Raw genomic sequence first — 25,792 nt, 5'->3', positions numbered from 1 at the left:
TAGCGCATCAGATGAAGTTGGTCTGAGATATAAACATTGCTTGTGAGAGGCCAAGGGAGTCCAGAGTCCTGGTGCAAAGTGTCTGGGGTCACCTTGTCGCATACCGGCAGAGCTGTGTGGGCACCGATCACACTTTAACCTTCTTCGGATGCAATTCTGCCAGCATCTAAAAACCATAAATAAAAGCAAACTTTCTTAAATCTGTTAGTTTCAAAGGGCAAGAGAGCTTGGAAAGCGAGCAGCTGGTCCTGGAAAACGAGGTTGGTATTGATCACCTTTAAACGTTTTAAGGCATTTATACTAGTTGTGTATCTAAACATGGCTGTAAGTTAACGTGGGTTAAGTCCTAACACACCAGACTTCCTCCTGCTGAGATGTTACGTGCTCTGCCTATGCTGTCTGTCCTTTTTTCATCCCATTTTCCATCCGCTACTTCTCAAGCGCAGGACAAATGTCCCGGCGTGGCCCAGGTGGCTCTGGCTCTTCCCACAGGTGGCGGCTCTCCGGTCGGTCAGTTCTGTGCATCCCCTTGACTGCAGCCTGGCCTGGTTTCCACCCTCCAGATCAAGATGGTACGTGTACCCAGTCTGTCATCTCTGCGTCTGATTTTAATCTTCAAGAAGTACTATAAATAGGAGTTGAAAAAACACTTGTCAGGTAGGTTGTGTTGCTTCTGGGAAATGTGTTTTCGAAAAAGCAGCCTACGGCAGAGAGGGCAGCCAGAAACAACGGGTTTTACAGGAGGCGTAATTCTCCACTGGGAGAGAGGAGTGTAAAATCACCTGGGTTTGTTCACGTTTAATGATGTTCCAATACAAACAGCAGAATTTGGCCACAGGATGTACGAGAAAACAGAGACAGCTGCTTGGCGAGGAATGAAATCACGGGATGAGCTTAAAGCTCATGGTGCCAACCTGGGTGCCAGGCAATAAGGGACAAGATTTAGAAAAGAAAAGTTTATACTGATTTGTTTTGGCTTCCGATCTACCTCATCTTTCTAAAATGTTCAACATACGCCTTTGCTAAAAATCCAAAGAAGCGTTCCTGTGCAATCGCTGGCGTGACTCACGCCGCAGAGGGGCCTGCTGGGGTTTATGCAGATGGGGGATTGCTTTTCCACTCAGCCTTGGGGCCCTACTTATTTGTGCCACCATGGGGTTTAGATAACTTTCCGTCATGGATCTTGATCAGGTGCAGGGCTGGAGGGGTACGGGCTGCCCGGAGAGGGAAACCCTAGAGGAGCTGCAGCCTGGCTGCAGCTCTTCCCTCTCCTGCAGGCACTGCTTTGTGTGAAAACGCATTGCAGACACTTGATCTCCCTTGGTAGGTCTGCTCTGGTCAGTAGTGACCTCCTGCTCGGTGAATCATCGCTGCAGAGGTCACACAACCACAGACCGATGTTTTTCTCGGTGCTGCTCACGCCGCACGAACACAGGCAGCGCCGTCCTCCTGTCCATGTCCGTCCCTGCATGGGCAAGCTGCAGCTGGGCTCCTCAGATGCACTTGTTTAAAAAATCAGAGGATGTCCTACGAGCTGTGTTTACCACAAGCTCAAACAGAGAGTACGTTTGGCAGCGCTCGCTCCTGCGCCGTCCCCAGAGCTCGCAGTGGCGGGGGGGCCTGTGGAGCCCTTGCCTTGGTTGGGTGATGCTGGTGGATGCACCAGACTAAACACCAACTTTAGATGCAAACTACTGACTTCCACCTTGGATGTGGCTGCACGTTGTGGTGCACAAGCTGAGGTGAGGATGTGAGTGAATACAAACTGCCATAGCTGAAAGAGTAGCAAAGAAAACGCAAGGGCTCAGCAGCGCTGGGCTGGGGGGAGCTCTGTGAGCAGGGCTGTGGGTCCCCAGGCTCATGGGGGAGGAGGTGGCAGTAGCGTGTTGGATGCTTTGCCTGGCGTTGGTACGTGTTGGTCCTAGAAAGAAACAAATTCACAGCTTTTCCCGCTAGCAGAAGGGTGAGGTGCAGGAGGGAGATGCTTTGCTGACCTGGCCTGTGCCGTGTGGGAGCTGGTGGCACAGCGGGAAGAGGTGCCAGGTTTGCCAGTGCTGGCTCAGCTGAGCTCATTCCTGCTGAAACGTTCCTCCTCGGTGACAGCAGCCAGGCAGCTCCATGTGCCTGGTGGGCTCTCGTACGCGTATCGGTTGGTGCCAAAACAGCGCTGGCAGCCTTCGATAGCTACAAAGCAGGATGTTTGTGGTCTAACTGAAATGAGCCAAGTTTGTTCCTTCAGGCAGACAGTGAAGGATGCTCGAGGCCGGAGCAGCTCAGTGCAGGCAAAGGCAGTCAGACACACATTCTGGAGACACCGGGCGCGTGGATCCCAGCGTGGATTTGAGCCATGCTGACACTTTGGACGGTGTGTTGCTCCCCATTTGCTGCCATTTGCTTTTTTTTTTTTGAGCATTGCATTGCTGGCTGAGCGAGGAAGCGCAGCGAGAGTCGTGGTTCTTGGGTGGGGGGTCACAGCACAGGGTACAGCCGGTGGGGCAGACCCTGGGGGAGAGACCCCCACCGCTGCCACGTAACCAGCTGTCGGCAGGTGTTGGTCATTTTGGTCCCTGGCACAGTGTCACCACTGCGCGCTGGCTTCCCACCCAGAGGGGAAGGGAAGGGGAAAGCTGGGGAAAGAGAACTGTGGGATGGAAAAGGATCGTGTCCTCCTCTGGGCTTGCTGCTCAGCACTTCTGCACCACGCAGTGCTGCGAGCTGCGTGGGAGCGGTGGGACTGGGGTCTGCGTGCCAGGACAGCTGGGCAGGGCACAGGCAGGGCAGGGCCAACCCAGGTGAGCCCCACCTCTGCCTCTTTGCACGCCATTAGAAAACTAAAATCCAGATGATATCCTGGTAAAACCATCTCATTTCTGAAGGGTTAAAGAGAATGAGTGAGAAGGCTCTTGCCTTGGGAGTCTCTGCTTGCAGACGTTCCCTTGCTATGACGTCCTCCTAATGTGTCCCTGCCAAGGCACCAGCTCTTTAAATCCCTGGCTTTAAACTTCTGTAACACCTCCCTATAACTGGTTTTATTATTGCCTGGAAGTGCCTCACAACCTCTTCTTGAGGAATTTGGATCATGACATACTTGGTTGATCAGGAATAAAAAAATCAGCTGGTGCGACCAGAAATGATTGAAACTTCCAGGGAAGAAGGTGAGACATCACAGGATTGTCACTCCCTCCCCAAATGGCCAATGTCCTCATCCATCCTCCCCCTCTTAGGGAATGGCAGCAGAGAGTATGGAGGGGGCTGTGCCTACCTGGAGATACCTACCTGGCAATCTCACATCTGCCATCCTCCTTGCCCCTGCCTGCCCCGTCCCTCACGTGCTACCTGGCCCCAGGGTTCAGGCAGCACCCTGGACCAGGACTCCCTGCCCTGGTTCTCCTCATCTCCCGTGGCTTTGTGTGATGGGCAGAGGAGCAGTGGGCAGTGCCCAGGGGGGTCAGAGTGGAGACCCCACGAGGAGGGTCCAGCCAGGAGAAGCACAGCCCCCCCGGCCTCACGGCATGAAGTCACCGTGCCGGCTGGAAGTCCTGAGCAGGAGCCCAGCAGCGGTTCCCTCCTCAGGCTCAGCACAGGAGGAAACTGCAGCCATCTGCTCTCTTACAGACCGTGGCCATTTCCTGCCTACAAAATACCTGGCCAGCAAGATTTAGGTGTGGATAGATTTTATGTGACAGAAATACATAACGTTGGATGTAAGCGCTGTGTTACCAGCATTGGAGCAGCGCAGCACAGGGCTGTGGGGTGGAGGTGGATGGAGGGCGGCGTAGCTCAAACCTTCACAGGAGACTCAGGCTCAGAGACCCCCCACCGAAGCACCTCCTGAGGAGGAGGATGGCTCCATTTATATCTTCTGATGCAGTCGGCAATGACACGGCACAGCACTGGCTGCACGGCCCAGCCGTGTCCCCGCAGGGACACCAGCCTTGCAGCAACACTCCAGGACTTCTCCTCTCCCCCAGCTCCTGCTGCCTCCCGAGCGTCCTGCCCTCTTGCAGGCCTGGCGCTGGTGAGACAAAGCTTGGAAACTGGCTGGAGGAAATACGAGGAGTTTGTAAAATCATTTATTATTTTAAATGTCCGTTTTCCTGGAGGTGAACCGGGATCTGATGGGGATCAAGGCCAGTGACAGTGGCTGCCAGCTACCATGTCACCATGTCAGTGAGGGCTGACATCTGTGTGGGTTTCTGGAGGAGGGCAGGAACAAGCTCTGTGAGCCTTGGGGATGCCATTTGCTGAGCTATTAATGCAGGGAAGTGTAATGATCATAGGATGGAAGAGACTTCACCCTGTGTTTGCACAGAGGTAGCGTCCTGCTCCGAGCAGCCCAGCGTGGGCAGCCAGCGGCGCGTGCCGGGGTCCTATCCAGCGGGTGGGAGATGCAGGAGGTCTGGGAGGTCTGATCTGATGCTTGTCCCCCGGTCTCCTCCCGCAGACACACTGCTTTGGTTCGTTCTTCTTGGCTATGCCCGTGTGCTGGGCAGGCTGGGGTGGACGGACTGCGAGGGCTCCCCGGGCTCTGCGCTCCTCTGTCCCGAGCGGGGAAGCCCTGCAGAAGAGGGGCTGCTGGTGGCCTGGTGCTGGAAAGCAGCGGGGACAGAGGGTGACAAAGCACAGGGGAGTCCTGAGCATCCCGAGGAGACGGGCATCCCCTGGGGAACCCCAAAGCTGGCTTAGTGCAAGGTATTCATTAGCAAAAGAATTGGGTCTGCGGAGGACAGTGGTGGCAGCCACACTCCTGAGGCACTTGAGCTTTTCACAGAGCTGGTACCAGCCTCTCCTCAAGGACTGGTGTGGAGGATGCCCAGGATGGGACCATCTTCTGTCCTGCTCCTGCTCGGCACAGGGGTGGGCAGGTCTCTGTGTCCTGCTGCTCCCTGTGGGAAGGAACAGGATATTCAGCGCCAGGCCGAGAGCTCGGCTCAGCCGGTGCCTGGCCAAGGACGGTCTCTAACCTGGGCAGGCTGTCCTGGTGCTAGAGCTCAGTAGATGATCCACCACCTCGGGGGCTGCCGTTTTCCGCAGCATCTGGCACACGAAATGCCACGTAGGGGCACTTCTTCACATTGAGGCACACGAGCTTCTCGAGCGACGCTGTCTTAACTATCTCAAAGCCAGTTGCTCCACCGAACGTACTGGGTTTCCAGTACTCTGGAGAGCAGATGGGGTTTCCAAGAAGACCCTTCAGGGAAAACGGAGCTCCGATCTCCACCATGCTTTCCCCAAAAATACCATTGGGTTGGGGTTTCTCAAGCAGCAAGCCTGGATAAAACTCCAGAGCATCAATGTCTCCGTAAAGCTCTTCCAGCTCTGCCGCCTTCTCTTCCTCTCCTGCACCAAGTGAACATCAAGAGTGGTTTAGCAAGGGAATTGCCCCCGGCAAGGACTGGCCTTGCTGTGGGTAACAGGAATGTGGCAGCAGCAATCCCAGCTCCCACGCACTGCCCTCCAGACCTCATCCAGCCCCGCAGGAGGAAGGACCCCGCAGCCAAGGCATCAGCCCTGGCTGCTCTGCCGGGCCAGCCCAGCATGGGGGGCGCAGCTCATGGTCTCGTACCCTGCCTGTGGGCACAGAGCATCTGCACAGCCCCAGTGAAGCCCCGAGAGCTCTTGCGGCAGCGCTGCAGCCCTACCTGTTAGCTCCTGAAAGGACTTGTAGGGCTTCATGCCAAACCTCTTCCGATACTCGTTAAATGGCTGTAGCCTCAGCTGCCGGGATTCCTCGATGACCCCAATGGCCACTTTCAAGACATTAGCATTGATGGTTTGTCCCCCACCGATCTGGAGGACAAGAACACAAGGAGGAGCACATGTACGGCATGAGGCAGCACCAGCAACTGCTCCAGGGGAGCCACCACACTCGAGCATCCATGTCCTGGGCATGGTGACATGGAGACCAGCATGTCACCCCAGCAGTAAGAGTGGGGATCACTGGACAGTGCCAAAAACCAGCCATAGAGTCCTGTTCCCAGGGCAGGTCAGGGAATGGTGCAGGAGAAGCCCCAGATGGACAGTGACCCACTGGCCTAGGAGGAGGGGAGAGACCACGAGGGTTTGGGGTTGTGGGGAGAACCCAAGCACCCAAAGAGCAGCTGGTCTGCGCCTCAGCCTTGCTGCTTTGCACAAGCAAAGAGGGTCAGAAATGTAGATGTAATCGCTGGGAAGGAAACATCCATGTGATGGCAGCAAAGAACAGCACCAGACAAGCTGCTCCCATGCCACAGCAGGATTCTATGTGTGACATGCAACCCACTGCCTTCACAGTACCACCAGCATCCCTCCTGGGGTCCCACAGCCCTGGCACTGGCAGGGAGGGGAGAGCAGGACCTTACCCTTCCTGCAATCTGCTTGGAAAAGGACTCCACCAGCTCCTCCACGCCGTAGTCCATGAGCATGGAGGTGTTGTAGAGGAACTGCTCATAGCTGTACTCCTCCCCCTGGATGATGAAGGAGTCGGGCATCAGCCCGTGCCAGTGATAGAGCTGGTTGAACTCCACTGCGATGCGATTCCGGTACTGGAACTGAGTCCCAAACAGCAGCTCGGGGTCGAACTTGAGGCTCAGGTAGTACCCGCTGAGGTGCTGGACATAGTCTTCAATGACAATCTTAATGGTCTCCCCTGGGCAGGAGGTGAGAGAAGCAGCTGTCAGCTGGCAGCAGCCGGAGCTACCAGCTCTGAGATGTTACCCATGTGCTATGGCAGCATGTCCCAGCACCCATCCACCACCTGGGACCTTTCTGACTATGGGCTTGTTGAGCTGGTTGGAAATTTCTTTTCAGTGAATTATTTTTTCACCAGCAAAGCTCAGTCTGCCAAAACTGAAATGGTTCCTGAGGAAAACTGACCTCGATATGCTTCTTAGAGATAATATGGTGACACGGCTTTTTTCTGGATTTTGGTCAAAAAAAGATTTTTCATGAGATTAAATTTATAATTAACATTAAAATGAAATAATTCAAAATTATGACAAAATTGTTCAAAAATAATTTTCTTGATGGACCGAAGCCAGTTTTTGCTCTATGGCCCAAAGCCAATAATCCCCAGAAGGCTTCCAGAGAAACTCCTCCAGCCTCTAAAGCCAGCCTGGCCACCACCCTCAAACACAGACCGACTAACGCCCAAGTCCTTTGGGCTTGCCCAGGGAGGTGGGACACGGGGCTCCGTGGTGCCCCAGCCCTGTGGCGCCGCTGGTCCTCACCGATGAGGATGAGCCGAGCCGTCTGGAAGAGCTGCTCATCGCTCCAGGTGGGATGCTCCTGTTTCAGGACGTCGCAGACGCGGTTGTGCTCGCGCAGCCAGAGCGTGGCGTACATGCAGAGCCCCGGCAGCAGCCCAAACACCTCCTGCCCCATCGCCAGCTGCTTCTCTTTGGGGATGGCAGACGGGTAGACCATGTGAACCGGAGCATCGGTGACCATGGGGGGATACACCTCGCCATCCACCACCTTGGGACACAAAAATGGGATGGCAGAAAGGGAGAAGGGGAGAAAATGACCCCAGTGAAAGCCTGCCCAGCCGGGACCTGCCTCCCTACGGGCACACGGCTGCTCTCCTGCAAGCAGTGAGTGGGTCAGAAACATCTCCCTCATACAGCCCTGACTGCTGCCGTCAGAACAGCTGCACCCCAAAGCTTGTCCCTCTGGCATGGCACCTCCAGCCAGCAGCCACACGGGAAATCAGGGCTGGGGTCTCCTGGGGGCTACCAGAGGGACATGGGCTTCAAACAACCCTGGATCACAGGGCTGAGGTGTGCTTCGGTCGTGCCAGGCGGTACCTGGAATTTCAGCTTCCCGTCTCTGAAGAGTCGCAGCTGGTGCTGCCGTTCCAGGTTGTCCCCGTACAAGTGCCCGAGGTCGACCTGCCGAGAGAGCCTGGCGTCGAGGCTGCTCCGAAAGGCCGTGCACACCCCACTCCCCCTCCTCACTCCCCGCATACCCCCGCACCCCCTGCTCCAGCACCCCTCACCCCATGCCCCAGCGCTTTGGTGAAGCCGCGTCCCATCTTCCCGGACGTCTTGAAGAACTGGTGGGTGAAATGCTGGGCGAAGAAGGCAAACATCAGGTTGGTGCCCTGGGGATCAGCTTCAAACTTCTGCCGCAGCAGGAACCTCTCCGCCAGGAGCTGGGGGTCGGGGAGCTGCTGCTTCCCTGTGAAGGATGGAGGTTGAGGGCAGATGCCCCACGCTGACCCGGCTGGGTACCAGCACTGGCCGTGGGGCTGTTGGCAAGCGCTGCTGTGTCTGCTGCAGCACCAGGCACTGACTCGTCTGCACAGACACCTTACAGCCCTCTTACACAGACCCAGACATGCCCCAGCAGCTCAACCTGAGCTGTCCCATCAGTGTTTCGGATGTCATCAAGCTCCTCCTGCCCGTGGGACCAGCTCGGGCAGGACAGCAGCAGCACGTGGCACTGCCAGCGGCGCCTGGCAGATGTGTCCATGGCAGTGAAAGCTCGGGCACGGGTGAGTGGGAAACACTGATGCTGCGCCAGGAACGGACTCAGGGTGCTGCTCCAGCAACTCAGCCCCATGCCTGGCACCACACAGTGCCAGCCCCCCCGGGCCAGCCACGTACCTTTGGTCCCCATGGGCGTCGGGCAGTTGTCCGGCACGGGTGGGAGGACGCGGGTGTAATAGCTGACGTTGGCGTAGGCCTCCCAGCTGATGTAGCTGTAGTCAGAGTTGAAGGTGGGGGGGCTGGGGATGAGATTGGCACGAACTGGAAGGAGAGAGAGGGGGTCACCATGGTGGGGCCCGGGGCATGGGGCAGCACCCCACAGGCTCTGCCCCCAGCCCCTGCCCACCCACTCAGTGCTGCCAGATGTCCTCCCCTGACACTCCAAAAACCAGAAAGGGGCCAGCAGCGGAGGCATGTGGGCGTCCCAGGCTTTGCTCCGAGCCTTTTAAAGGCTGCAATTCCCCGCAGAAGGATCATCCTAATGCACTAATGGATTCTTGGATGATGAATGAGATGGCAACCACATAGAAATGGTAACACCAACAGCCAGAGCCTTGTGAACGTGTCGCTATGGCTCCAAGGGCTGGAACCTAAATATTTATGCAAAGAGGTGAATACGGGGACATGAGTAACAGGGGCCATATTTCCATGAGCTGCTTTCCGTGTGACTGCTTAAGAGCCCTTTGGCCCAGGGAGCACAGTGTGCTGAGAGCTGCTCGTTTTCCATCTGGCTGGCAGCCTGCTCTGGGCAGGGTGGTGGGGTGATGGGGTGAGGGGGTGACAACCTCCCTGGGTCTCCCAGTGAGGTGACTCAAGCCTGGTGCCCACCATGCCCGTGGGAGCTGCTCAGCATTGCTGCAGCCATGCTACCTGCACCTCTGCTGATGCCTGGGGGGAGTCCCCAAAGTCCTGCTGCACCCCAAGACCCGCTCCAACCCCTTACCTGTGAGCACAAGCCTCATGAGTGTGTCCCTGATGAAGGTGCTGTTGATAATGTCCCAAAACCACCTGAAGTGGGTCAGGATGAAGTGGTAGAAGGCAGGACTGGGCTTCAGCAGGTTGTGGAGGCGTGTCCAGAGCTCAGCTGGGGGAGACAGACCAGGTAAATCACTTATCCCACTAACGAAGCCCGCTAACGACCCCGGCTCACCCGCGCTGTCGCCACTGGTGGGAGCGCGTGCTGCAGGCACAGTGTGCCGCACCAGGACCCACAGGTGCCAGCGGTCCTGCGGGCCAGAGAGACTTACGGGAGGTGCAGTTGGCCCCGAAGTATCCCGTCCGCGTGCAGTCACACTCGTATCCTCCCAGGCCGACCCTCACACACACCCCTTGGTGCTGGCAGGGGAAATAGCAACAGGGATTCACTGCAGGGAGAGAGACACATCACCACCACAGTGTCACTGTGACCGGTGGCTCCCGGCTCCTCATGGGGTGACGCTGCCCCCGACGCAGCCGAGCCGGGTGCAGCTCAGGGGGATGCACCCTGGGGGGGTTCCCCTGAGACAAGGTGCTTTGATGCCAGCCGCCTCCGTGAGCCCAGTCCCAAAGTCTGGTGTCAGCAACATGGTGCAGGAGCTGAGCACTGCCCTGGCCATTGCAATACCAGGCCTGCAGTAGATATTATGGCTCAGCTTTTACCTCCCTGGAGAGGTATTTTGGGCCAGAGCATCGCTTCAGCACTGTCCCTCCTTCCTTGTGGAAATTAGCTTTGTCTGAAACACCCAGGATTGCCAAAGGAACTGTCTGCACTCGCAGCCACACACTGAGGGGTGCTGCAAGCCGCAGACCCAGCTCAGGCTGTTGCTGCCAGGGCCGTGCCCTGCCTGGTGCCCTGTGCCACCACGGGGCCACGTCACGGTGGTGTCCTGCACAGCCAGGGCTGTAGTCTTGTGCACAGGGGGCTGCTGTGCCCCTGGAGTCCCAGCACAGGATAAAGCAGCACAAACACAGCACCAGTGTTAATAATAATGGCAATTGTCAGGGCTGAAGTTTGCTTTGGCAAGCTGCTCCTCCGCCCTCACAGCCCTGAGCAGATGAAAAGGGCCGATGGCTGAGCTCCCTCCCGCCTGGCCCCTTCCTCCGCTGCCCTCGTGCCCCAGCCTGCAGGCGCGAGATAAGGGCCCCTTCCCGCCCGCCCCCTGGCAGCGGGATCCCGGGGGACACAGGGAGACCCCCCGTGACATAAAGCAGCTCCCGGCTCTGGGGTGGTGCGAGGCACCCATCCGCACCAAGCCCCTCCAATCCGCCCTGAGGGACTTTGTAATTCCACCATTCGCAGCCCCTCCAAGAGCAGCAAAACTCGGGGGAGAAAGAGAACCAAGATCTGGGGTGGCCGGAGACCCCTCTGCCTTTCATTAGCCCAGGGACCGGGCTGGAAATTTAGATGTCCTCTGCCACAGCTGCCTCCTGAACGCCTCACGGCGCTGGGTCAGTCCCCGCAGACCCAGGATGGAGCCTTTGTGCCAGGAGAATAAAAGTGCCAAGAGACAAGACCTCCTGGAACGCCCCCGGCTGAGGATTTCGGGGTGCATCCGCAGGAGAGCGGTCACCACCCCCACCGGGACACAGCGCTTGGGGACAGGGGTGCCATTGACACACAGTGCTCAGCTCCGGTGCCACCGGCTGCGGGGATGGGGACGGGCAGCGTGTCCTCAGCACCAAAAGGGACCGAGAGCCGTTCCCGGTGTGCCCGGTGTCATGGCTGATAAAGGAAGGTCTCCCACAACCATCGGCCGCTCCATGTGCTCCATGAGCTCACCAGGCCCCCGCCGGACCTGGTTCAGATTCTTCTGGAATTTGGGAACAGGTTCCAATGCTGGGGTGGAGTGACAGGCATGCAGAATAGAAACCACATTTTTTCCATAGGAAATTGCAGCTAAAAATTAACATCTTTGAAAAATAAGGCTAATTTTGCAAAGTTGCTCAGTCTCCCAGGCAGCCACATGCTCGGGGCAGGGCAGGGGCTGCCCAGGAGCCCAGGGCTTGGCCGGCAGCTCTGCCCCAGCTGCACTCAGCCCTGTGACCCCAAATCCCTCACGTCACAGGGGCCGGCTTGCAAAGACGCGTTCAGCTCCCAGCCCTTCCATCAGACTCCCTTTCATCTCAGATCTTTTCATTTATCCAGATGAGGCAGCAGGCAGGTTCTTATTTATCTCAGACAAATTAAGGTCAGACCACCCGTTCGGTTTTTTGCAAGATGGGAACTTTTGCAAAGGGAGCCATGTTGCAGCGCAGCTGGTGCATCCTCCGGGCTATTCCTGCGTCGGTAGCTCTACGCTCAACTCTGCTGCAAACTTTGCAAGCAACTAAAAGTGCAGCCCCGTGCCGTGCCTGGTGCAACCCGGGGGGATGCGGGGATGCCCGTGGGCACCGCAGCCTGGGGCTGGGAGGATGCTGCATGCTGGCAGGTCATGTCCTGCCCCATCCCTCCAGCTGACGTGGGGAGCCAGGAGAAGTTCACTACTTTGCCGGGGATCTCCCCGGCGCGGGGTTCGATGGCGTGTCGTGGCTGAGCACTCCTCCACGGCGGGTTTGGCAGCACGCCGGGCTTGGCCGAGCTGCCTCCTCCTGCGGTTCACGGCGGTGTCAGCGCCGCGGGGGCTCGGAGGTGGGGTGGGACCAGCATGTTCCAGCCAAAAGGACAGGAGGGGGACGGAGCGTGTCCTGGCCCGCGACAGCAACCCCCTCACGTCCTTTCGGAGCCTCCCTCCCGCCATGGCTCCCTGCCTCTCCCCACCCCGGCCAGGAATCCTGCGCCGGGATGGCTCCAGGTGTGGGGGAAGCTGCTGCCAGCCTCCGCGCTGGAGCACAGCCCCCTCCGTGACGGCAGAGCTGGTGAACATGCTCCATCACTGCTGAAAAATGCCAGATTTCGGGGACAACATCCGCTCTGCGAACCGCAGCCAAAGCAACCTGGGGTGAATCACGGCCGGGCTGGAGCAGGCTTGTTTGATGGGACATGGCTCCGCGGCCGCAGGCTTTGAAGATGATGAAAGGCTCACGCACTTGTTTTTCTGATTCAGGGAGGTTTCCTCGGGCCCACGAGCTGTTCATAGCACAGGCAGTGCAGCCAGATTGTCATCTGCAACCACTTCGGCGGCACCATGAGCAAGAGCAGCGTGCCAGGGCCGCAGCTGCACACCACGTGGGGCTCAGCGATCCTCCTCCCTGCACCTGAGCCCAGCTGCCAGCCCCAAGGAAGGGCTACGGGCGGGCAGCCGGACTGGCTGAAGGGGGTGATGCAGCCCTGGGACTCTCGGTGTGGCAGCAGGCCCCCCGCTTTGCAGCCACACACCACAAGGCAGATGATGTTTGGGTGCTGCCACACCTCCCATTTGCCAATGGGTGAAACGGTGTGAACTGTGGAATGGCTGTGGAGAGGACGGTCAGGTTTATTTTGCAATAACACTTGTGCAAAACTACACCCCTGAAGGCAAGCCAGGAGCCAAGAGCAATATCTGCAGGGGAAAACAGAGAAATACCATGGGACCAGCTTGGCTCCGCTCACAGCCAGAGGAAAATTCTACAGAGAGTAAACATCACGGCTCGGAGACAAGGTCCAGCCAGCAAAGAGTCAAGTAGAAGTTCTCTAAGCAGCAAACACCAAGGAAGCAGATCCCAGAGTAAGCCAAATTCTGTTATTTGGTCTCCAAGGGCAAGATTAGGCTGTGGTCCTCCTGGCACAGCACTGGGGAGGAGCAGGAGCCTGGTCGCTCTGCTGACAGCACCTTGGGGCACAGCGCAGTTCCCCGAATTCCTCAATCAGATATTTCCCTCCCTAATTAAGGCTTGGAAGAGAGCCGTCCTTTCATGTATATCCCAGGTATACTTTTTCTTTCCCCCACGTAGTGAAATTTGCTTTGATCCTGGCGTGCAGCAGTCAGCTCCAGGGGTTGGTCACGACTGCGTCATCGCCATCCCAGTGTGCGTCTGTCCCCACTGCTTCAGGCATGCAGGTTCTCTGTAGGTCCCCAGTGGGTCCCCAGTGGGTCTCCAGGCCCTGTCCTGTGCCCCGCAGGACACACGGAGGTGGCTCCTGGCTGTCCTCAACCCCCAGGAGGAGCTTCTCAGGGAGACGAGATCCATGCCGGGAGATGGCCAAGCCGGAGGAGGAACCACACAGAGGCTGTCCCTTGCCTGTCCCCACCACTGTGGTCCAGCCCAGTGGGTGACAGCCAGGTCCATCCCATGGGGTCCCTCCTTTCGTGCAGACGGGCCCCGCAGTGGGGTGCCAGCTGCCTCCCCAGCACCAGCCCTCCTCCTCCAGCACTCGCTCTGGCTGCTCCTGCTCTGCCCCTCCAGCCCAAGGCCAACCAGCCCGGAGGGCTGCAGGGTGACTTGGCCATGCTGGGGGCACCCAACCCCGCTGTCCCCAGCAGCCAGACCTGCCACCTCCCTCCGGGTTGCACCCCGACTCCCGGAGTCCCCCGCAGAGCAGGCACAGCCACAGCCACGGGGCCTCAAGACGCTGCAACCCCGGGCCGTGTTCCCCTTTCGGACACGTATGCTACCGAAACTGGGAAGTCCCCACCTCGGGGTCACTCTTTTTGCATAGGACCCACTGCTCCAGCACAGAGAGGTCCCCCCTTTCCCAGCAGGACGGCCACAGGGAGGGAGCGCGGGCGGTGGGAAGGGCAACGTGCCCCGCTCCGGCACTTGGCTCTGCCTGCTCAGCCCAGAGCCGCTTGGTGCAGGTCACTTCTCCCACGGTCCCGCTTCCCCCACAATGGGGGGGTGTCTGCTCAGCTCCACACACTCAGCTTGTGCCCATTTTGGGGGCTCTCGGGTTTGGGCACCTTGCTTCCCGTAGCGGCGGGTGAACCCAAGCGGGCTGTCGGAGACACCGTTTGCAGCGCAGATGGCCGGAGCCCCGCCAAGGGATGCAGCCCATGTGCTGGGGCTGGTTTTGCTGAGCACATTACTTTAGTGAGGAACTGTAAAACCTGAGAAGTGCCACGAGCTTCATGCTGGGATGGTGTTTTTCTGCAGGGAGGAAGGTCATTTCACGGAAGAGGGACTGGAGTCAACGACCCATTAAGGACCTGGAGGAAACTGCACTGTAGGGGCTGGGGATGGAGCTGGCGGGGTTCGAGATGTGGGTTTATGTCCCAATGTGAACCGCTCGGCACGTGGGCACGGGAACGAAACGATGGCTCAGGCCATGGGAGCCATCCCTGCTGCTCCCAGCCCTCCGTCCTCACCCCCAAACTGCAGTTTCACCCGGTATGTGTCTGGGGAGCGCGGGGAAGGGCCCTGGCCACCAGCGTTCATGGATATTGTCCCCTTCATTTTGAGAAGCCCTGTCCCAGCGGGGAGGCTGCAGGGAGCAGCCGGGGTGCTGGCCCTCAGCCCGGTGGCAGGGCTACCCCGGGATGGCCCCAGTCCCGTCCTGGCTCGGGGCTCAGCGGTGGCCTTGGCGGGAGCCCAGCCCTGTCGTGCGGCCACTCTCGGGCCAGTGACGGCTCCTCCAGCCTCTGCGTGTGGTCCCTGCGCGGCCGCAGCGGGAGGGAGAGGGGAAGTTTGTTTTTCACGGGTGATTTTACTCTCCGGTCAGGCGTGACCGGCCAAACTCTGCAGCTCCGGGGACTCTTGCCCCAGGCGGTGTCCTCGGGGCTCCCGGCCGCCCGGCTGCCCCTGTCTGCCCTGCCTGCCCTGCCTGCCCCGCGGCCCCGTCCCGCCAGCGGCGAGGCGAGGACCAGTTCGGGGCGATGGGCGCGATCCCGCCCCCGGGGCCCCCCCGGAGCGCGGAGCCGTCCCGCAACGCTGGGGCTTGGGACAAACGCCCCGATCACTCCCGGCGACCCCACCCCCGTCCCGACCCCCGGTACTACACCCTCCGGGACCAGGTCCCCCCCGCATCTCCCGGTACTGGATCCCCCGGGGGTCTCCCGCCCGCCCTCCCGGTGCCGCCCCACCCCGCCCCGCGTACCGGAGCCGTCGGTGGCGGCGCTCCCGGGGGCGCAGAGCAGCACGGCGTGGGCGAGGAGCAGCCGCAGTCCCGCGGCCGGGGGGACCCGGGCCCGGCACCCACCGCCCATGGCAAGAGGCAGCTCCGCCGCCGCTCCCGCTCCGCCGCCCCTCCTCCCGCCCCCCCACCTCCTCCCGCCCCCCGACGGGAGGGGCCGCCTTCCCACAGCCCGGCCCGCCGGGGTTGGGGGGGGCTGCCCCTGCCCACGCACCCCCTTCGGGATCCCCGTGGGCACCCCTGGGGCCCCGGCCGTGCCCTGAGCGCCGTGTCCCCCAGGAGCCCCGTGCCCATCTGCAGGTCCCCCGCTGTCCCTCCCAGTCCTCACCACCCCGAGCATCTCCATACCCATCTTCTGGTCCCCATGTCCCCCTGCATGCCCACGCCCTGGTCCCCACGCCCCCAGCATCCCCATGCCCATGTCCTGGTCCCCATGTCCCCCTGGTCCTCACATCCCCCTGCATGCCCACGCCCTGGTCCCCACGTCCCCCAGCATCCCTCTGCCCACATCCTGGTCCCCAGGATCCCCATGCCCACATCCCCTGATCCAAAAGTCACCTGCCTGAGTCCCCATGCCCTGGGGCACCCTATTACAGTTCGGGCAGCAGCACCATCCCCACAGTGTGACCGTGGGCTGTGGGCCTGGCTTGGCTCCCTCTGACCCACTGTGAGAGGCTGTTCCGGCAGCACTGCCCGACTGGCGCCAGGAGCCAGGCTGCCCACAGGCACCAACAGCCAGAAAAGCTGAGTTTATCAGTGAAACCATCGCTGGGTGTTTCCTGCCTGGCTGCTTTGTCCCCCAGCGCCAGCCTGATGACAGCGGGGACAGGATCAGGCCAGCCCAGGCCAGGCAGGCACCAGCCACCCCGCAGGGAGTGTGTCCGGCCGGGAGAGGCTCCGCGCATGACTGGGGTGAGCGAGAGCACGATGGGCTCCAGGCCTTGCTGGGCCGGCTGCCGGGGATGTCCCCGAGCCTGGTGGCATCCAGACCCCAGGGCTGTGGCTGCTCGCCCCATCCTGTGCTGCTCTGCACCAGCAGCAGAGACCCCGGCACGGGCCCGGGCGTGTTTCATGATTATCTCAGGTTTTGCTGTCACCCCCTTGCAGAGCGGCAGGAAGCCCCGGCAGGGCCGGGGGGTGCGCGGTTCCTGCGCGGTTCCTGCGCGGTTCCTGTGCTCGGCGTGGAAAGCGGCTGTGCGGTGGGGACGGGGCAGGAGCGGGACTGTGGGAGCCGGGCTCAGGCTGCGGGGCTTTGCTGGGTTCCAGCAGCAGGGAGGGGCTGTCCCCGCAGGGCTCGTGGCCTTCACAAGTGTCCAAAAATGAACAAGGGCCTCAGATCCAGCTTCAGCGGGAAAATGCATCAGCCACGATGCAAACATGAGCTCAGCAGGCTCTGGATGCACCCTCGTAGGGTGGGGACAGCGGGTGCCTCCCAGTGACGAACACACGCTGGAAACGAGGGGCAGGTTTTGCTGTATGTGCGCAGTTGGTGGGGTCAGCGCGTGCTGCTCCTGCCTGCTGCTCCTGCCTGCTGCTCCTGCCTGTGGGCAGTGCCATCCCTCCAGGCACTGCGCACCCAGCCGCTTGGCCTGGCCTCCGGCCTCTGAGAGGAAGAGCGGCCAAGCCGCGTGGATGGGCACCAAACATAAAGCCACGGCAGGTCAGCGGTTGAGCACGGAGGGATGGATTTTGGCAAGATGTCGGGATGGTTTCAGCAGAAGCGTGGGGGGGACAGTGTCAAACACTCACCAGCGCTGGGTCCACCCCCCACTGCCACCACCGGCCCCATGGTGCCACAGCCCTGCAGAGAGCAAAGCGATTTATCCTGCGGGTGTGCGTCTTTCCCCTCTGTCTCCACCAACACCCGTTCCAACCTTTCCCCCTCCCTCCCCGCACCCAACTCCCAGTGATGTTGGCCTCAGCATTGGGACCTGGCAGACCCTGTGCCTCCCCGGGCCAGCCCGGCAGCCCTTGGGGGTGTCCTGGCTCCGGCAGCGCTCCCGTGCTCGCAGCTCCGCTCCCTTCCCTCTTGTCAGGTTTTAATAATCATTCGCTTGCACAATACGGGAAACGGTTGCAACAGCCCCAAGGCTGGCTGTCTCGCCAGGGCCACCGAGGGGCTGCTGTGGAGGGGTTGCCCCCGAGCTGCTGCAGGCAGGGGGGGTGGCCTGGCTGTCCTGTGCATCCCCACCACTCCTGGCATCTCGCCCAGTACCCGACCCCTCGCCCCAGGCACTCGGTGCCACACTGGGCTGCTCAGCACAAACCCAGCAGCTACCGACCTCCCCGCTGCCAGCCCTGGCGGCCCACAAACCTCTTCCCATGGTGATGGCTGTCTGTCTGAGCTGCAGCCCAGGACGTCTGTCCTCATGTCCCACGATGGGAGCCAGCTCCGGGTCCCCAGATGAGCCAGAGCAAGGGCGGGCGGTGCTGCCTGGGCACGGCAAGGGGGATTGTGGCCCCGCAGTCTCCCTCAGCGTGAGCATGAGGCCACCAGGGCACAGCAGGAACGTCTAGGGGTTTGCCACGGGCTTGGCAATGTGGGCGCTGGGTCTGGCCAGCAAACACCCCAACATTGCTCTGTAGCAGCAAGGGGAAGCTCCAGCACGGTGCTGCCAAGCCCCACGTGTGCATCACGTCCTGGGGGAAGGCAGGAGGAAAGCAGACAAGTGAAAAGGTTTCCTCCGGCCTGAGGAAGGCCCTTGGAGGGGTGAGGGGAGGCTCTCATGGGGCAGTGGCACCGGCAGCCCTCGCCCCAAGCAGCGCACCAGCCATTGACAGGCTGAGAACAAGGTCCACCCATGTCTGGTGGCTCAGCAGAGACGTCCCTCTCCTCCTTGCCGGTGGGCTGGGGGTGGTGAGTGGTACAAGGGGTGTCCTCGGGTCTCTAGACCCCAGATCATGGCCTGCTGTGTGGCCCCGCTGTCACCAGTCACGGAGCCGGGGATGGAACGTGTGAGTTCCCAAAGTGCATGAACAGCCCAGAGTCTGCACCGGGAAAATGAACTCACATGAGCAGGTTTGGGAAGAGCAAGAGCCTCTCCAGAGCCGGGCAGATGTAGGGATGGGTGGCTGCTGCTCCTCCGAGCACAGGGTAGCAGCAGGGACGTGGCCTTGCCGTGGCTCCTGGGAGTGCTCCTCGCCAGCCAGCTGCCGGTGGGACTCTGGCTGGAGGGTGTCAGCCCTGAGCACCCAAAACCTTCTCAGGGATGACAGAAGAAGGTCCTGATGCCCGAGGGCCATCCCCTCTCCTCCCGTGCGGTGCCAGGGCCTTGCCGTGCCTCATGCCATGCTCCTGGCCAGCTCCCCTCAGCCAGCCCCGCTCTGGTCTCGTGCTGCCCTTCCGCTTTTTGCAGCAGCGGCCGCAGGCATCAGGGCTGCGGCTTTGCCCCTTTTCCTCTCGCAGCTTCCCTCCTCCTTCTGGAGACATCGCTGGAGTTTTGCTTCCTTTTTCTTTCCCCCTCCAGTGCAGGGGACACGCGACCGTGGCCCTGCTCCATCTCCGGCTCTCTCGGGGCTGTTGGTGCCGCCCTGGTGATGTGCTGGCACAGGACGGGCGCGGGAGCTGCCACGGGGGTCTTGCTCCAATTTAAAATAGGATGGGGAAGGCATTTTTGGGGGTGTGCTGAGCCGTGCTCGGATGCACCCCAAGCCCGTCCGGCGGAGCAGCGGCTCTGCTCGCGCGGTTCAAGGCCTGAGGCGCTGGTGAGAGGCCACGGCCGTGGCCTGACCCCGTCCAGGGCACCCCCTGGGCACATCCCGGGGCAGGGGACGGCGAGGCCCCGGTGCCGGCGGAGGAACCGGCGGGGCTGCAGGAGCCGGTGCTGCCGGCGCGTCCTCCCGTAGGGAGGCAGCAAAACACCGTCTATGGCAGCGCGGCCTCGGCTGGGGCTGCGGGATGCACTGGGAGGCACTGGGAGGCACTGGGAGGCACTGAGCTTGAGCTGCTCTGCCTTGGGCTGCCCCACAGCCCCTCTCCGGTCCCCCGGCACCCCCTTCCCCAGGGTTTGGGGTGACTCTGCCTTTGGGAGCCTCAATGCCACCGGGGCAGAGCAGCGGGACCTGAGAGCCTGGGGCAGGTTGGCACCCAAAACTCCTTCCCCCCCCCCATCTTTCCAGGGGTGCTGGAGCCATGGGGTCACCCCAGGCTGTGTCCCCACAGCCGTGGAGTGGGGGACAAGGTGGCAGCTCAGGGAGCCCACCCCGGGCAGGCAAAATGCCACATGGGGCTGGCGCGGAGCCTTCCCGAGCCCTGCGTGGGGAGCAGAGCCGTGGGGCAGCCAAGAACCCCCATGGCTCCTCAGTCCGGTGCTCCGGGGGTGGCCGCGCCTGGGAGGAGCATGTCCCCTGATCCCAGGGGATCTGCATCCCGGGCCCAACCCACCCCTGCGCATCCTGAGAGGCTCCTCGGGTGGGACGTGGCTCAGCGGGTGAGCCCTTGACCATGGGCTGCAGGGGCTGGGCAGAGAACAGGGAAGCCAACCCCCCTGTTTTTCTACCGTAAGGTTAATAGGCAACTGGTGACAAGTCCCCTGTGGGGAAGGTCCCCAATAACCACAGGAACTTCAATCCAGCACAGTGGCACAGGAGATGCTGGTAGCTGGAGACCCTGTACGGGGCATTGGTCAGGTCTGGTCTGCCCTGTCCCAGGCTCAGGGGGGCTGTGGGGGTGCAGGGCCAAGCAGGGCAGCAGTGGGGCAGCCCGGGGTGCGAAGTTCTTCTCTATGACCGAGCAGGGCTGGCAGCCCCTTCCCCAGCTCCATCGGGCATGGCGGCAGAGGACCCAGAGTTTCCTCTGGCACGGGGAGCTGACAGACGCTGTTTGGGGGGCTACAAATCAGAGCTGAAAAGCCGGGGCTGGACAGGCTGTCTGGGAACTCGTAACCTGAGCCCCAGGAAAGGAGGACTCAGGAAAGCGCTTTCAGCAATCATATTCATCATCTTCAGCTCAGACTCATTAGGCTCTCGGAGCCCAGCCCCGCCACCGCCAACGCCTCCCGCACGCAGATAGAGCCGCTGGCTCAGACAAATAAATGCTTCCAGCTTCCCGGTGGATGCGGCAGGTCAGGGAGCATCTGATGCCAATTACCCGTGGTGTAGGGTTCCCCAGCCGCGCTCGCCAGCACCGCGCAGTGAGGCGGCTCCTGCGCCCCAGCCCTCCTACCCGGGTCTGCCCTGCCCACGGGGGTGCTTGGCCGCCTACACGGCCCCTCCAGTTTGGAGCGGCCCCATGGATCACCCTCTGCTCCCCGTGTCAGGAGCCATGGGGGCAGCCAAGGAGGGGGAGTTTTAATCTCCCTTCGCAGGGGGAAGAGCAGCCCTGTGCCACCCATGTTTTGGGCTCCTTCATCCTAGGGACCAGTGCAGGGATCGCCCACCCGAGCGTTTCAGGGAATGCTTGAAGGCCACCTCCCCCCATGGCCGTCCCCACCGTGCTGGCACAGCACTGGGCATCAGCGTGTCACTGCTGGGGTTTAACTCCCCCAGGTCACGGCCTCTCAGGCTGTCCCCATCACACCCAGGCATGGGACCAAGGCTGGAGAGCTGCCCTGGCTGGTGCGGCAGATTTGGAGCCATCTCAGACAAGGGTCTGGCAGAGCCCCGGACGCTGGGCACCCACTTCAGCAAGTGGTGGGAGGCGTGTTGGGGCTGTGCATCCCCCTGTGACACCACGTGGGTGCCCTGTGCCCCACTGTCCCCGCCGCACGTGGGTCCCAACAACATCCCTGGGGTGGCACATCCCCATCTCAGGGTCCGAGTAGAGGGGAGCCGTGGGACTCTCCATCGGGTTTAGGTCCAAAATTAAAGCAGACCTTGGAAACCCATGGACAGGGCTGGGAAGGGACCCCAGGGTCCAGGCACCCATCAGGAGTGGTGAGGGCAGCCAGTGCAGCCATGCAGCCTTGCCGAGCACTGTGGTGAGATGGGTGCAGGCGGCTCTGCTCGCCCAGCGGCTCTTAGGGGCAGCTGCACGTTTCCAATTCTCCAGGCTCAGGCCGGCCTGGATGTCCTTAATTGCCCAAAGGTCGGCGTCCCCGAGCCCGGGGCCACGTGTCGGAGGGACCCTGGGCAGGAACCTGACACGGACGCGAGTCATTCGGGATCAACGCTGGGGGCCAGGAAATTGCAACGGACATGAACCTAAATACGCCGCACGTCCCCCCAGGTAATCAGGGGCCGGGCCAGATTCCGGCTGACAGCTTAAATGCCTTAATTCCTCGGCCGCTGCGGTTCGAGGGGGTCCCGTGTGCCATGGGCTTCTCCCAAACGGACTCTGAGCTGGAGATTTGTCTATAATTGGAGGCATGTTGCATTCCCCTGAAAGTAGCCAGGTCCCGCTGGAGGGGGGCTGCGGGAAGGCAGCCATTTCCCTTATGGAATTATTTACCTGATTAGAGAGTTTATTTTATCAAAATTGCTTCAGAATGGGGCCACTCAGTGTGTCCAGCATGGGGAGCTCCCCGGTGGGGCTGGCGGCCTGGAGACAGGTAATTTGTGTGGTTAATGGTACTAATCCACCAGGCAATTGCACCAATAGATTTCACGGCTGCAAAGTGCTCTGTTCCCATTAATTAAAAATCTGTTAAGAAGATTAGCACATAAAGGTATCAAAAGAAACCCAGGAGTTTCTTTCCCCACCAGCCCCCAAAGGCTAGTGTGGGAGTGCTGGATTGCTCACATTAGCACAAAAATTATTCTTTTAAAGGTAAGGGCTTCGCATCCAAAGTAACCGCTGACAGTTTTCCCTGACTTCCCTACCAAGAGGTCCTTTATGTTTAATTATAGTTTGTTTAAATTAGCCCTGATTGTTTGCCTGGAGTGTTAGCTTAAATATATTTTGAACGTGTGGTTCCCCTGTGCCCTGCCGGTGCGGTGCGATGAGGGCAGCCTCCAGCCAAGCCCTGTGCCCCGGCAGGTGCCCCCACCGCAGGGCTGATTCTTGGGGCCACCCGGGAGGAGACGGGGGTCCAGGGGGGTACAAACTTGGCATCCCCAGGTTGAGATGGTCACACAAGGGCGGGCGCCGGGGATGGCAGGACCCACCATCAGCAGGGCCTCAGCCACCAAACCCAGCTCTGCGGCGGGGGCTGGGCTGCAGTGGGCACCTCCCCGGCACTGTGGTCTGCCCAGACCCCACCAGCGGCTTCTCTGGCAGCAGGAGCCCCATGCCATCACCACCCGAACCCCGCGGACACCCCACTTCCATCCCCACGCTGCCGCTGCCGGCCAGCCCGGCCCTGCTCAGCCTCTCGCTCAGCGGCCGGTGCCGCTCCTGGCCTTTGTCCACAGCCAGACACTGAGCAAAACAAAAGCAAATTCCCCGGCAGCTGAAGGTGCCATTTTTACGGCTCGGCTGAACGAGGAAGTATTTTTTGATCTCTTAAAAATCCTGAATATTATCTGACAGTTTATCTTGTTTCTCCGCATCCGTGTCTTTGCAGCAACGCCAGCTCATTTACATGTGTATTGCGCCTGCCTCCACGGGTGCTGAGGTCAATTGAAACTCAAGAAAAGAGGAGAAATTTATGCAAAACTGTTGATTGCATTTGTATGTAATGAAATCATCCAATATTCATCTGACTATAGACTCTAATCTGAAAGGAGAAGTGAAGGACATAAGAGTCACTGGAAAGCAATAATGAGCTTCTGTAGTGATTAAAAAAGCACTTGAGCTTTCTGAAAATCCAGCCAGAAATCGTGTCTAATCAACACGGAATATAGGAGGCAGAGATTACATTGATACATTTTGCAAAGCTCACTGTTGAAAATGTATGCGAGCTGTAAACTCTGACATGCCATCCATGGTCTGTTTTATACAAATCCGGGCGGCACACAATCAGCGCCCGGGCTCGTCCCTGGCACAAAGCAATCTTGGTGTCTCTGCTCGATGACTCACAAGGAGCGCAATCACATCTATTTTGAAGAGCAATGTTGGTTTTTAACTATGTCGAGAGCTTCCAGCTTCCTCGGAGTTTTTCCTTCCTTTCGCCTCCGCGTTGCGTTTTCCCGTGGCCACGGGGCTCAGTCCGGGAGGTGGCGGGAGGCTGGTGCCCGCCCCAGTCCCTGCCCCAACCCCCTCCCCGGTGTGGCTGCCCCAGTTCAGCAGCTCAGAGCAAACCGGTCACGCAGAGCCGAGCATGACCGTCCGGGTGGCCCTGGGAAGGGCGTGGGTCTCTGAGGGGGGTGCGATGAGCAGGGATGTGCACAGGGCTACCACTTGTGCCGGGAGCGTGACCCCCTTGGGGACCACCAGCCCATGGCAGCACTTGCCAGGTGGGAACCTGATGGTGCCCCAGATCCACACATGATGTTGGGAGAGGGCCCCCGGCGAGCGCGGCAGGGCCCGTACAGCTCAAGGGGGTCTGGTCGTGGCCCTCCCTCGCCCCCTGCCCTGTCCTGAACCACCCAGCAGCATTTGCTGCTGAGGCCAAACCATTTGGTGGCCGAAGTGGCGTCACTGACATCAGATCCACGTTACACACGTTTTCTGGCCCATGGTCCCTTTCCCTGCAGGGTTATTCAGCGCAGCTGGAGCTCCTTCCCCTCCCGCCAACAGCATCAGCTGCAGCTTCTTATCAGCTCTGGGTGCAATCCAGGCTGGAGCCAAGTGAGAGGTTCCTGCTGATGCTGGTGGAGGAAGCTTTTGGAGCAGGCAGGCCTTGTGCTGCAGCTCCTGGAGTGGAGCAGCAGGTGATTTATGCAGCAAAAGGCAAAGTGGGACCCATCCAGAGCCAGCCTGGGTGCCAGCCGGCTGCAGTCACAGTGAGTGTCTGTCCTCTCTTCTCCTGGGTAGTTTTTATGGTGGCCCATGGAGGTGGGGGGTGGCCTCCTGGGCCAGCATGCTGCCCTGCACCCGGCTGTGTGCAGCTGGAAGGTGCTGGGGCTGCAGCTGGTGCTTTTGTCCCTGGTCCTGTGGTGTGAGGTCCCACAGTGAGCAGGATGGGATGCAGTGGCACCACTCTGGGGGCTCACGTGCTGCCTGCACTGCTTTGCTGGTCCCAGGGGTGAGAGCAGCATGTGTGGGGGCTGTGGCTGCTCCAGAGCACGGGGGGAGGGGGGTGAGAGGAGGATGCAAACAGACCCACCAAACCCTCCCCTGCCATGGGGCTGTCAGCTGCGGCCACTTAGAGAACAGGCCTCTGCCTTTTTTCATATTTAAAAGCTATTTTTGCACCTGGTTTTGCCTCACTGGTGTTGGCCAGCCCTGGGTCCCCTCCCGCTGCCTCCCAAAGGCGCCAGGCACGGCTGCATTGGGGACAAGTGGCTCCATCCCCTGCCTGGCACTGGTGCAGTTTTCCCACTGTTTTAATTCATGTGAGATGCTACGGGGTAAGGAATAGAAGTAAATAGTTGGGGAAATTCCTCCGCGCAATGACCCCCTGCAGCCCCGCTGCCTGCCACCACCTCAAAGACTTGGAGACGGGGAAGAGGCCGGAGAAGCCACCGTGGGCAGCACCAGCCCTGCCTGTGCCTGCGCCAGCAGCAGCTTCTCCACCTGCCCTGGCTCAGACAAACACCCAGCTCAGCAGCTGCTGCTCTGGGGCAGGTACCAGGGAAACCCTCTTCAAGCTCAGGCTGTTGCTGGGATGCTGAGGCTGCAACAACAGCAAAAAAAGCCTAGTTGATAAATGTCAAAATAAATAATCGGCTGAAAGCAATTTACCGAGCCATGTAACTGCCCTGGGCTCGCCATTTTCCTTTATTCATTTATCATGGTAAGCGCTTTGGCCAAAATACACAAAGCAGAGAAATTGTTGACATGTGGGGCCCTAGCAGAGCAAATCCTTCATCCTCCTTCCCCTCCCCACTGCATACAAACTAACTTTTTGGGAGTTGTTTATTTAAGGACTGCAGAGCACTCTGTGCTCTTTGAACCCAAGTGCCTTGGGAGCGGGGCTGCGGGGCTGGCCGCCACCTTCCCTCCTCTTGCCATCGCCCAGGGCTGCAGGGAGGCCGCTTGCTGCTGTCAGGAAGTACCTGCTGGTGGTGAGGAGTTGAGCTGCACGATGTCCTCAGGACCCTGTTCTGCTTTTATCTCCTCCACCCCCTAAAATATGGTACTAGTGGCTCATGTGCGCATTTCGGAACTGGTCAGGGAGGGCAGATGCTGGTTTTGGAAAGTCCCTGTGTTGGCTTTTGGTCTCGGTCCTGGCTAAAACAGCCATGCTGTCAGGGCTGGTTTCTGTTCTCTATCCACAAAGCCTTGGGAACCACAAAGCCCATCTCCTTGCCCACCCTGCACCGATCGGTGTTGAGCTCCCTCAGGCCTTCCTGGCGGCCGGGCTGCCAGCAGCTCTGCTTCTTTTGGGACAGGTAAACCCAGGGGGACATAGCGAGCAGGAACTGGCTGACCCAAGGC

General features: G+C 60.1%; 1 protein-coding gene across 3 annotated transcripts; it reads right to left on the bottom strand.

Annotated features, from left to right (window-relative positions):
- Window positions 1-4,051: 4,051 nt before the first annotated feature.
- On the bottom strand, window positions 4,052-16,030 carry PTGS1 (prostaglandin-endoperoxide synthase 1). Of its 3 annotated transcripts, none has more exons than XM_074891406.1 (11): window positions 15,991-16,030; window positions 9,716-9,832; window positions 9,412-9,552; window positions 8,586-8,729; window positions 7,976-8,157; window positions 7,785-7,868; window positions 7,209-7,455; window positions 6,342-6,628; window positions 5,643-5,790; window positions 4,965-5,340; window positions 4,052-4,886 (listed from the first exon to the last, which is right to left on the bottom strand). In XM_074891406.1, exons 1-10 carry the CDS (start codon window positions 16,004-16,006, stop codon window positions 4,985-4,987), a joined length of 1,722 nt encoding a protein of 573 aa, XP_074747507.1. In that variant the 5' UTR covers window positions 16,007-16,030; the 3' UTR covers window positions 4,052-4,886; window positions 4,965-4,984. The 3 variants fall into 3 exon arrangements, with proteins under 3 accessions (XP_074747507.1, XP_074747504.1, XP_074747506.1); XM_074891403.1 differs by lacking the exon at window positions 15,991-16,030 and adding an exon at window positions 15,397-15,529; XM_074891405.1 differs by lacking the exons at window positions 7,785-7,868; window positions 15,991-16,030 and adding an exon at window positions 15,397-15,529.
- Window positions 16,031-25,792: the final 9,762 nt, after the last annotated feature.

The sequence above is a fragment of the Strix uralensis genome, chromosome 21 (assembly GCF_047716275.1).
Source record: "Strix uralensis isolate ZFMK-TIS-50842 chromosome 21, bStrUra1, whole genome shotgun sequence".
Lineage (NCBI taxonomy): Eukaryota > Metazoa > Chordata > Aves > Strigiformes > Strigidae > Strix > Strix uralensis.
This window is presented reverse-complemented; position numbering and strand designations above follow the sequence as displayed.